Below are 13,103 nucleotides of genomic sequence, written 5' to 3' on the forward strand. Positions count from 1 at the left end.
GGAGCTCTGATATTCTCTTACACACACTGCACATTACTGGGAGTGTTATTGCTGTGGAGCTCTGTGATACACACTGCACATTACTGGGAGTGTTATTGCTGTGGAGCTCTGTGATACACACTGCACATTACTGGGAGTGTTATTGCTGTGGAGCTCTGTGATACACACTGTACATTACTGAGAGTGTTATTGCTGTGGAGCTCTGTGATACTAGGTCAGTAGGAAGGTGTGTGTCCCAGAGATGACAGTAGTTGGGTTTAAGAAGTTAAGATGTTACTATGGCGATGCCAAGCACATCCTGCGTTTCCATGGTTACAGCTCCGGGATGCGACGTGCCCGCGCACCCGGAACGTGCGCGCGCCCACCCTGCCCTCGTTTCCCAGCCGCTCTGTTTCCGACACTGGGCAGCGGCGCTGCTTTACGGCACAGTGACGTGGACGTCAACACTGCATCATGGCGGAGCTGGAGGAAACGTCGTCGCTCTCCTCGCCTTCTCCTCCCGGGTCCCCAGCACCGGTCCCGCTGGAGGAGGCAGAGCCGGACACCTGGTGAGAGACACGGGGTGGGACGAGGGGGGCAGGGCTGGTGGGGGCTCTCAGTGTGTATGGGGGGGCTGGGGTAGGTGGTCACAGTGTCAGACACAGAGCAGACATGGCAAACCCAGGAGCACAACTCCCATCCTGCCAAGGCAGGAGCACAACTCCCATCCTGCCAAGGCAGGAGCACAACTCCCATCCTGCCAAGGCAGGAGCACAACTCCCATCCTGCCAAGGCAGGAGCACAACTCCCATCCTGCAAAACAGACCCAGGAACACAACTCCCATCCTGCCAAACAAACCCAGGAGCACAACTCCCATCCTGCAAAACAAACCCAGGAGCACAACTCCCATCCTGCAAAACAAACCCAGGAGCACAACTCCCATCCTGCCAAGGCAGGAACACAACTCCCATCCTGCTAAACAAACCCAGGAGCACAACTCCCATCCTGCCAAGGCAGCCTGTGAGGAGAGCTGCGACCAGTGTCAGCTATAGTGACTGGGTATCATCAGGACTACCACCACCATCATCACTGTGATTACAGAATTACAACTCTCATCGTGCTCTGACAACATCACAGCTAGCAATGCAACATGTGAGTTTTAGTTTTGTAGCAGTTTAGGATCTAGTGGAATAATAGAAAGTATAGGCTGGAATATAACTCCCAGAGCAGTGTTTCTGGGTTCCCCTCTGTTACTGTAGCTGGTTCTCAGCATTTGGAACAGGAACATTCTGTTCATTATCCTCAGGCAACTGCCCACTATAAACAACTTATTGTAGTGTGTTTTTTTTTTTTTTTGTCTTTTTTAATTATTTTTTTTTTACCTTTCCCCAAATGCAATGGAAAAGCCTACTGACACTGGTCAGGGAGTGTAATTCAAGAGGATTGAGGTATTTTGCAGAACTGATTTTAATTTTCGTTATATGACAATTGAAAAATGAGTTGCCTTGCTAAATAATATGGTTTACTGTCAATATTGATTAAGAACTGCTGGTCAGCGTTTTAATTAGGAATTCAGACATAACCTCTATTGTTACAGTTAAATTGTACGAGTGCTTTAATGAACTCCTTAAAGCATTACTCAAGTATTGTAACAACCTGCTGGGCAAACCGCTTAGCAATAGTATGCCCTGTTACCAGGGTTCCTGCCAGGCACCGATGCAGCCTGGTGATCCAGTGACGTGCTTCAGACTTCAACAGAGCTAAAGTAGTCAAAACCGTTGTGCTCAATATTCATAGGCTGAAAGCAACCTTTGACAGCTTTAGGCCTATGACTGGCATTCTGTGCAAAGAAAGTTGCACAGAATTGACATTTGCTCGTCTGGAACTCTACTTGGGCTGGCTGATGACAACCCTATGTCGCTGCTGGAGGTGGAGTGACACAGTAAATGCGTTCTTTTATGTATGTGCAGTATTTCAAAGTTAAACATTGCACATACAGACATCATGGCCATTTCAAATTACTGCTTTTGTTAAAGGCTTATTTGGAATGGGTATCTTAATAAAGAAAAAAAAAAAAAAAAAAAAAAAAATAAATATATATATATATATATATATATATATATATATATATATATATATATATATATATATATATACATACACACACACACACTTTGGAGAGAGTTCAGCGAAGTGCTACAAAACTGGTTAATGAGTTCCAGGGTAAAACTTAACAGAAAAGGTTACAAGATCCTAACACTTGGAGGAAACACAAGAAAGGGGGTATTTGATAGAAATATTTAAAGGACCACTCTAGGCACCCAGACCACTTAAGCTTAATGAAGTGGTCTGGGTGCCAGGTCCAGCTAAGGTTAACCCATTTTTTTATAAACATAGCAGTTTCAGAGAAACTGCTATGTTTATAAATTGGTTAAGCCTTCCCCCAAATCCTCTAGTGGCTGTCTCACTGACAGCCGCTAGAGCCGCTTGCGTGATTCTCACTGTGAAAATCACAGTGAGAGCACGCAAGCGTCCATAGGAAAGCATTGTAAATGCTTTCCTATGCGACTGGCTGAATGCGCGCGCATTCAGCCAACGGGGCGGAACGGAGGAGGATCGTAGGCAGAGAGCTCCCTGCCCAGCGCTGGAAAAAGGTAAGTTTTACCCCTTTTCCCCTTTCCAGAGCCGGGCGGGAGGGGATCCCTGAGGGTGAGGGCACCCTCAGGGCACTATAGTGCCAGGAAAACAAGTGTTTTCCTGGCACTAGAGTGGTCCTTTAAATACATTAAGGCAGGGCTCGACAAATCCCAGGTTGCCATAGCGACTAGGATTTTTTTCTTGACGCCAGGCATATGTCGGCCCGCAGAGGCAGCCGTCCAGTGTTGTGGGAAAGCAGAGCCATCAGCCGCTGTGTGGAATGGAGCTGGGGGACGAGTGAGGGAGCTGTAGTTTCCCAGCTCTGCTCCCTTGCATGCCCTGCAGTGATGCCTAGCACTGGAATATGCGTGACAGGGAGATGACAGCAGCCTAACTGGACCCCAGGGAAAGCCTATCCACTCCAGTTCTCCAAGGGTAGGGAGGCTTTCAATTAAAATAATTTTTATTTTTTTTTGCAACTTCTGAGTGTGTGTGTCTGTCATTTTGTTTGTGTGTTAGTGTCTGTTTTTAGTGAGTATGTTTGTTTAGGTGGCCTGTCCCCCTCTGATTGCATGGGAAAGATGGTTTTACTCACTTTTTCCCCCCAAACTGTGATGGTCTCACCGTGGCAGGATCTGCCTGGATCAGCACTGACCCAGGAAGCGCCTCCAGTGGCCATCTCAGGAGTGGCCACTTGAAGGTGTTCCTAGAGGCAAGATAAAAGGCAGTGTTTGCATGATAAAAGCCTGAAGGGAACTATTATACTCACCAGAACAACTACTTTAACCCCTTAAGGACCAAACTTCTGGAATAAAAGGAAATCATGACATGTCACACATGTCATGTGTCCTTAAGGGGTTAAACTGTAGTTGTTCTGGTGACTATAGTGTCCCTTTAAGGGAATCAACACAGTAAAGGAGCAGACTATTTTTAAAAGAAGAAAAACTACCACAGCAAGAGGACATAGTCTTAAATTAGAGGGGCAAAAGTTTAAAAATAATATCAGGAAGTATTACTTTACTGAGAAGGTAATGGATGCATGGAATAGCCTTCTAGCTGAAGTGGTAGAGGTTAGCACAGTGAGGGAGTATACGCATTCGTGGGATAGTCATTAGGCCAGGGACTAATGAACGTATTTAGAAAATTGGGCAGACTAGATGGACTGAATGGTTCTTATCTCACATATGTCAATTCTATGTTTAATGACTGGATTGTTATGATGGCATAGACTGTCATTGGTACTTAATGGGTTGAAGAGAAACTTTCACTTAGATTTTGCACATCCAGGCTAAAACTGTGATTTATGATCTTTCTTTCTTTTTAAATCTCACTTTTTGGTTTCAATTTACATGAACAAGGTGGGCACAGCGTGTTAATTAACCACTGCAGTGCCATACACATGGCATGTATGTTGTGGTGCTATATAATTAGTGCCCAAGTGAGCATATGTTAAAATGGCATTTCTCTCTAGATGCAGCAGTGCTCCCATAGCATCAAAGGATGTAGTGATGAAAATAGTTCATCAGAAGTTTAGTAACTGTATGTTTTATCAGAGTTATTTATACTGTGCACACCAAATATCAAACCACAATGCTAGTGAAGGTTAACATGCCACAGGTACCTCTAGTGGTGCTGAGAGGCCGTTGATTTTATCAAGCGGTAACCTGCCACTGCCCATCCTGATTTCATGGTGGGTTGAAGTAAGGCGGAGAGCACAAACAGGAAGAGGTTACACAGATGTGAAGAGGGGTAAATCAGAGTGAATTCATGAAAGGTTGAAAAAAATAGGCATTTCAGATTTTGTTACTTTATTTCTGGCTCTAGAGCAGAAAGACATTCCTCATCCTTGTACCAGGGCTCTAGTTACTCTGTATAAAGAGAAAGGCTTGACTAATTTCATGAACCAAGTTGCCTGACTACTAACACTATGTACCACTAGTGAAACATAGAAACATAGAATGTGACGGCAGATAAGAACCATTCGGCCCATCTAGTCTGCCCAGTTTTCTAAATACTTTCATTAGTCCCTGGCATTATCTTATAGTTAGGATAGCCTTATGCCTATCCCACGCATGCTTAAACTCCTTTACTGTGTTAACCTCTACCACTTCAGCTGGAAGGCTATTCCATGCATCCACTACCCTCTCAGTAAAGTAATACTTCCTGATATTATTATTATTTTTTTTTTTTTTAATTTTTGTTGTGCATATAAAGTTTACAAGCAGTTTTGAGGTGCCCCAAGAGCAGTCCTCAGGCATTTCCTCGCTGAACATGCGGGACAAATGAAATACAGGCACAATTTTTATAATATTGGTATGCTCAGTTGAGTGGGTAATTTTCCAAACAATGCTGCCTAGTATCTGTGAGGAGAGCAACTAATTAAACATCCAATGGTTAGCTTATATAATTCTCGTGTTAAGCATAATAAAGAAAATAATAATAAAATAAAAGAGCCATGCTTTTTACGTTAGTTATAGACTAAAGCTTAAAACATATTAGCGGTGTGCACAGTGGTAACATATTATCAGTATTAGTATGCGTATATTTTTGAGTATCAGAGATTAGCTCACTTGTGCTTATGGTGTAATATACATGTCTCGTGTTAATCTTAATAATACGAAATAATAAAATAGTGAATTTAGGTTGAGGATGTCGTCGTTTGTTAGGCAGACTGATAAACATAAAGACCTTAAACTTTGCCAATTAAATTATACAGTTGTCTGATAACACAAGAAAAAAGAAGTCGGCTAGCTGTAACAAGACTCAAGCTGGTAGACATTTCACTTGTAAGGTCTGGCTAAACAAGATGGCGAAAGTTACTAGCATGTTAGGTTCAATGCGATTGGACAAGCTTTTAGGGCTCCCTAATTGCACGATAGGTGGTGCAAGCTATAATTAAACAAGTAAACCTGAGTGTATCAGTACAGAAGTTAAGAGCCTGAAAAATAAGCGCTAACGAAAAAGAAAATGTTCAGGCAATGGGTGACATTGTAAACCTCTGTGCTTGCCGGCAGACAGCTGAATTTTCTCGGCGTCTCGGCCTGGCTTAGTGTAATCATCCGCCTGGGTATCAATGGGTGAATATAGAGCAGGATAGCCGTAAGTCCTGAGGGGGGCACGGGTACCTCGCTCGGGGGCATGAGGCTCTGTTAGCCGATGCCTCGGCTCGGTAGGTCCGTACCGTCCCCGGGGTTCTTCGGTTGTTGGCCTCGGTGTCTTGCCTTGTAGAGTCTTGCTTGTCTGGTGTGGATGGAGACAGCTAGACAGTCGCTTAGGGCTGAGATGGCGATGAGGAAGTTCATCCCTCGAGCTTGTGCCAGAATGCTGGTCTGTTCGCTGTAGGCCCGGTGATCTCCGGTTGTCTGCTGCTTCCCAGGTTTGGGCCTCTCGCTTGAGTTCCGTCTTTTCTGGGTAGTGCCGCGGTGTCTCGGATGTGGGAATCCCCTCTTGCCCTGGAGCTGTGGGAGAGCTGGCGCTTGCAGGCCACGAGCCTGGGAACCGTCGTGGTCCAGGATCGGCCCTTTCGGGTTGTTGCAGGGAGGTAGATCGGGTCGCTTGTGGTGTCGTCTTGCCCCTCTCCGCTTATGTGGCCAGCGCCTCTGGGGTACTCCCCGTCTTGCTCTCAGCCCAGGAGGGCTCAGGATGTGGGGGATAGATGCAGGGATCTTAGAGTTGCCCTGAGGAGGACTCCCATGCTTCCGTCCGCCATCGGCTCTTACCCTTGTGGGTAGCGGTGGGCCGTGGGTCGCAGGCTGTATGCGTGCCTGTAGTTTGGCCCAGAAGCATTCGAAGATTAGTGTGATGGAGTCTGTTACGCAGTCCCCGGTGTCCCCTGCATCCGGAGGCCGCTGTCGCTTGTCCGCCATCTTGGCCGCTCCCGTCCCCTCGTCTCGTATGGTGGTCAGTGTGCCATTCTTTTGGTGTAGGGTTCGGGGCAGCCCTCTTGGTGGGGACCGGGATATCCCCCACCGGTCCATGGGGGGGGGGGGGTGTGTGTTTTGCACTCGCCTGTCAGTGTTGGGATCCGGCGGGAAGGCGGCCGTCCTTCCCCCCATGATTCCACTAGGCCTCAGTTCGTTGCCACGTTTCCCGGTCGTGTCTGTCTTCAAGTTTGGTACCGGCATATTCACGGCTGCTTCCCCCAGCTTACTGGCAGGTTTGTAGGGGAATCGTAGCAATCGGTTTCCGATTATCTGTAGAATTTGGGCCTATTCTGCAGGAGCTCATGCAATGTGCTTCTATTCAGCTTGCCTGCTTAGCTCCGCCCCCCCCTGATATTATTTTTAAACCTTTGTCCTTCTAATTTTAGACTATGTCCTCTGGTTGTGGTAGTTTTTCTTCTTTTAAATATAGTCTCCTCCTTTACTGTGTTGATTCCCTTTATGTATTTAAATGTTTCTATCATATCCCCCCTGTCTCGTCTTTCCTCCAAGCTATACATGTTAAGATCCTTTAACCTTTCCTGGTAAGTTTTATCCTGCAATCCATGAACAAGTTTAGTAGCCCTTCTTTGAACTCTCTCTAAGGTATCAATATCCTTCTGAAGATATGGTCTCCAGTACTGTGTACAGTACTCCAAGTGAGGTCTCACCAGTGTTCTGTACAATGGCATGAGCACTTCCCTCTTTCTACTGCTAATACCTCTCCCTATACAACCAAGCATTCTGCTAGCATTTCCTGCTGCTCTATTACATTGTCTGCCTACCTTTAAGTCCTCAGAAATAATCACCCCTAAATCCCTTTCCTCAGATGTTGAGGTTAGGACTCTATCAAATATTCTGTACTCTGCCCTTGGGTTTTTACGTCCAAGATGCATTATCTTGCACTTATCCCCATTAAATGTCAGTTGCCACAACTCTGACCATTTTTCTAGTTTACCTAAATCATTTGCCATTTGGCTTATCCCTCCTGGAACATCAACCCTGTTACATATCTTAGTATCATCCGCAAAAAGACACACCTTACCATCAAGACCTTCTGCAATATCACTAATAAAAATATTAAAGAGAATGGGTCCAAGTACAGATCCCTGAGGTACCCCACTGGTGACAAGCCCAAGCTTCGAATATACTCCATTGACTACAACCCTCTGTTGCCTGTCACTCAGCCACTGCCTTACCCATTCAACAATATTGGAATCCAAACTCAAAGATTGCAGTTTATTGATAAGCCTTCTATGTGCAACAGTGTGAAAAGCCTTACTGAAATCTAGGTAAGCAATGTCTACTGCACCACCCTTATCTATAATTTTAGTTACCCAATGAAAAAAATCAATAAGATTAGTTTGGCATGATCTCCCTGAAGTAAACCCATGTTGTCTCTGATCTTGAAATCCATGTGTTTTTAGTGGCTACATGTTTGTTGTAATTTTATTTATGTATTCTATAGCTAAAAGATGTATACTCCTTATTGGTTAAAAAAAAAAGTGTTATTTTTTTTTGGGAGGTGGGTGATTTATTTATTTTATTACACCCGACTATTGGCCACTGACAGTTGTGAAGTAGGAGAGGTGTTTGTTTCCCGTGGCATTGCCCTTTATCTGTCTTACGTTTATTATCTGTGTGAATGAAATGAGGACATGATGTTATGACAGTGAAAATTGCCCTGACCACATGCATTGAGCCACAAGGAAGCAGGGAGACAGGTGCACTCATCAGGAAATGCGCATACGGCAGCTACATCAGTAGGGCCCCTGGCATCTTTTCTGAAGTTAGCATGAGCCCTGAGTGGGTGACAGTTCTGGGTGGTCAGTAAGCATTTATATATTTAATATTGCTGCCCCCATCTTCTACTTTTTTTCATTAGTTATATCACTTTGTGTGACAGTGTGTCTGTGTGAGTGGCTAGTTATGTCTGTGTGTTTCCCAAAGCACAAAACTAGCCTATATCGTCTTGTAAGTAAATAAATAAAATAGCTGCTCAAATCATTTGTATGAAACCCCTTAACACGAATTGAACAAATATTAACCCCTTAAGGACCAAACTTCTGGAATAAAAGGGAATCATGACATGTCACACACGTCATGTGTCCTTAAGGGGTTAAAAGAGCAACACACTTTGGGGAGCCCTTTTTACAGGCTGTGGTGGATTTGTATGTTTAAAATAATCAGAGCAGTGTTTTTATTTTTCTCTCCTCTCGATATCTCAGTGTATATTGAAGCACCACTATATATTGTAGATCAGTGTGTTGTTCACTTAAGTACTTCACTGTTTGGTATTTGTTCATTCTGTATTTTTTTTTCCCCATGGCAGTGTTTCTGTGTGCAAGTTTACTGTAGAAATGGCAGTGTTAAACTAGCAAATTCAGTAGTGTTGCAGCAATGCAATGATGGTGCTTGTAAGCACAGTATATCCAAAGTTCAATTTATAATGGTCTGTGTCATTACATCTCTGGGTGTATCTGTGTACCCTGTGCCCCTAATTTGCCAAGGGTATAGCAACGTAGAGTTTCTTTTCCATTTTACAGATTAAAGTTCCTTTTTATTATGGTCACATGCTAACTAGCAAACTTTCTTCAAGCTGGGATTGATGACTGAACACATAAACACAAAGTTACTTATCAAACAAAACCCAAAGTTCAGTCAGTGGAGTTTCACTGCTTCCCACAGATATCTGGTGATGTCCTACATTGATGTAACAGGGGGATTTTGGCATTGTGAGTGCTCTCACGTCTGAATGAAGCTTAGACATCTGGCAGTCTACCAAAAGAAAAGTAGATCTATATAATGTAGAGAAAAGTTGTGACACATTTTTCCTAAGGCCATCTTTTTAATCTTTTATATAGCTTTCCATTCATTTAGTGTTTGACAGTGGATATCCTCCTTCCATTACAGAAATGATAAGTCAGATGACAATAGGTTTCAGGATGTACATAAACAATGAATGAGGTTACCTGGTAGAAGAGAGAGAATACATTACAATTCTTAACATGGATTCTAAAATATCAGATAAACGTAAAGAATCAATCCGGGCACTATAACAACGCAATCTAAATTTTGTCTGTTCTAGTGACTGGAGGTCATGGTTACCTTCTCCCCTTTAAGAGGTTAAACCGTTTATGAAAAAATAAATATATATATATATATATATATATATATATATATATTAATATTAAAAATCCTACAATGTGACAGTTTTTAGTTTTTTACCCATAGGAACAAATGTAAATGGGATACTCAGGATTTAAATAAAGTCATTTCCTGTTGTGGGGGACAAAGTTGTCCCATGATGCATTGGGTACACTCTGGCATCTATGTAATAATTCTGTACAAGCCTATGCTCCCAGCATTTTTTTTTAGCAGTACCATATAGGCCTGCATTGTGCTTATGGGAAGGTTTACTAAAATGCCATGCCATGCCATGCCTGGCACAGCATGTAAGTTCTAATGAAGCTGAACATTTTTGAAAAGAGACATTTTTATGAAATGCTGCCGTCGTGTTTACTGAGGTGAAGAACATAGAACTGGCCCTTTTCTGGAAGGGGAAGATCTGCTTTAATAAATACACACTTAATTGTCATTGGATTTGCCTTTTGGATAAAGATATCAATCTTCTGTGTCTAGTGAGTATTTGGAAATGAAATGCAAAGAATCCACAAAACGTGTGTTTTCTGTTCCCACTTACACTCTGTACACTTGATCTAACTCACAAGAGGAAATCATTATGTGCTCAGAAAATCTGCCTCCTTGCAATTCAAGCCATATATGACATGCAGTAAATCCACATGCCTGCATGTTTTTTTCATAAATAATATAATCTAATTATCGTATTGATTTATCCGTGCAGTAGAATGGGACTAAGCCTTTTGCGTGTAATGCATTCATTCAAGAAATTAAAGTTGTTGTTTTTTTTTTTAATCCCCTGCTAAATGTTAATTCATATGTACTAGTATAGCAAAAAAAGATGACGGTGGATGCACATACATTCATAATGGTCATTTCTCATCCAAATAAAACAATACGATTTGTTTCAGGAATTCACTATACCTGACATTACCAGAAACCCACATATTTATTTTTCCTATTTCTTCCTTGTTCATATTTTTTGAAGTTACTTGTTTTGCTGATCAAGTAGAACCTGCTGATATTGCCTTGGCCACAGGTTAAACTTTCAGAATTGTGCAGCCCTTGGAGCATTGCTTGTGAGCAGTGTGACAGAGGTATAACAGATATTTGGACAGGTTTAGCTGGATTTGCAATAATCTCACGACAAACTGCCTGGACTAGAGTAAGTATGAGGAGAGGATGGAACAGGCTAGGTTCTGTATATGTTAAATCTGGAATCAGAGCATAGTCAGGAACAGGCAAGCGGAGGTACACGGACATCAAGATACTCTGATCAAAATGTGAATAGGTAGGATCTGGCAGGAATCACTATACAGGTATAGGAGCACTCGAGCAAGGCTATACAGGTAGTCGGAATCAAGCTGGATGCCAGGATACAAGAGGGCAATGCAGATCGTATGTATTGTATAGGAGTTGGTAAACTGATACAAGACAAGCAGTGCAGATTGTATTGATTAGGTAAGGGACCAAGCAAATTTATATGTATACTAGCAGAAAGCACTTCCTTTATTAGATAGAATATCCCATACAAAGACAAAATATGCATTTCATTTTGGTTTAATGCAAAGATATGGGGACATTGGAGCAGGTCTTGGCAACCTTTGGCACGCTAGATGTTGTGGTCTTCGTCTCCCATAATGCTCTTACAGCCACAATGCTGGTAAAGCATCAGGGAAGATGTAGTCCACAACACCCGGAGTGCTGAAGGTTGCCTAAAACTGCACTATAACAAAGTTAAACTTGTAGTTTGGATGAGACTGGTGTTAGAACACAGATAATGCACACAGGGAGGTTTATTGCAAGGGAAACATTACTGTGCATACATTCATGTTATAGGAAAAAGGACCTGTGATATCACTGTCTTCAGTTTGTCCTTAAAGGGTGGGTTCTTTCTGCTCTGACAATGCACATCTATACTACTGACAGCAGAGAGGTTAAACTTCATATGTGCAGCACTTCAAAGTGAAACACTATGCATAAAGAATTCAGGCACCACAACCACTTCATAGCACTGAAGTGGTTATAGTGTTTGGCGTAACTCTTTAAGCACCAATTAAGATTCCATTCCATAGAAGTCCTGAGCAGTGAACATCAGCAGGGGCACCACGGGATCAGAGGTAGCCTAGAGCAGGGGACCAACTGTGTGGGAGCACTCTGAGAGACAAACAGGCAGGCATCTCCCAGAGAGAGGGAGACCCAGTGAGCTTACCAAAGCTGTGTGTGTGGGCATTACACTGACAGTGAGCTTACCAAAGATATGTGTGTGGGCATTACACTGACAGTGAGCTTACCAAAGATATGTGTGTGGGCATTACACTGACAGTGAGCTTACCAAAGATATGTGTGTGGGCATTACACTGACAGTGAGCTTACCAAAGCTATGTGTGTGGGCATTACACTGACACAGATTTGAAGAATGGGAAACAATACAATGTGATTTCCTCTGTATAATCAAGGGGTGCCCCAAATGTGGATCCTCAGATGATGTGGTATTACAACTCCAGCCTTTCTCACCAGGGGTGTCCAAAAGGTAGATCCCCAAATGTTTTAAACCTACATCTTCCATGTGCTTTGCCATTCCAAAGGCAAGCAAAGCATCATGGGAGTTGTAGTTCTACAACATATGGGGATCTTTTTGGGCATGCAATGTCTATCTTTTAGCCCTACCTGTTTTCTGTTTTTGCATGAAACTTTTGTGTCTGCAATAGAAAGCAAATGGTAAGAAATAGATGGGTACACTTCAGAAAACAATACCCATGCAAGCAAGGACAACGGTCCAGTTTACGTATTAACAGTGGCTGCTACCCGTGGTCTCAATAACACAATGCAGCAGGTATTTATCCCTCAATGTATTTCGTTATATAATGTATTTGATAGTATGTGCTTGTGCAAAAACATAATTTGCTAATTTGCGCTGTTTTCTACCTAAGCTGCACACGATCTTACTCACATCTGCATATTTACGTCAAGTGATGCAGTGTGAATGAGATTAACAAATCCAAATTAACTTTTATATCTGTAGTTTTAATTACTAACTACTGACGAAGTTTGTACTGTGTTATTGGTGTAATATGCAAGTACGGTCTGGGTATACTTTCTACTTCTTTTGACGTTTACAAATCTGCAATGCATACAATGAACCCAGAATTATTGAACATTTGCACACTTTTTGTAACAGGAGAAGTCCTATGTTTACAAAGGACTAAGCATGACATATCCCTATCTCTGGGTTATAGTTCAGTTCCAGATGCAGTGTATACAGTGCCAGACATTGCTTTTTTGGTTTAACTCCATGTAATAACTAGCTACTTGTAGAGAAGTACTTAGTATCTGCTAGTTACATTGATCCTTACAGTGTCACCTGCTTGTGGCTTTGAATTATGAACGTTACATACCAATTGTATTTTTAAAATGTTATAGTA

The 13,103-nt window shown here is 42.6% G+C and overlaps 1 protein-coding gene across 2 annotated transcripts in view; it reads left to right on the forward strand.

Moving 5' to 3' along the window:
* Positions 1-408: 408 nt before the first annotated feature.
* Positions 409-13,103, forward strand: part of TBC1D23 (TBC1 domain family member 23) — a 34,615-nt gene continuing 21,920 nt past the window's right edge. For both annotated transcript variants that reach the window (XM_063448957.1, XM_063448966.1), the window contains exon 1: positions 409-548. In XM_063448957.1, coding sequence (XP_063305027.1) covers positions 454-548 — 95 coding nt within the window. In that variant the 5' untranslated portion in view covers positions 409-453. The remainder of the gene's footprint in view (positions 549-13,103) is intronic.

Source organism: Pelobates fuscus, chromosome 1 (assembly GCF_036172605.1).
Source record: "Pelobates fuscus isolate aPelFus1 chromosome 1, aPelFus1.pri, whole genome shotgun sequence".
Taxonomy (NCBI): domain Eukaryota; kingdom Metazoa; phylum Chordata; class Amphibia; order Anura; family Pelobatidae; genus Pelobates; species Pelobates fuscus.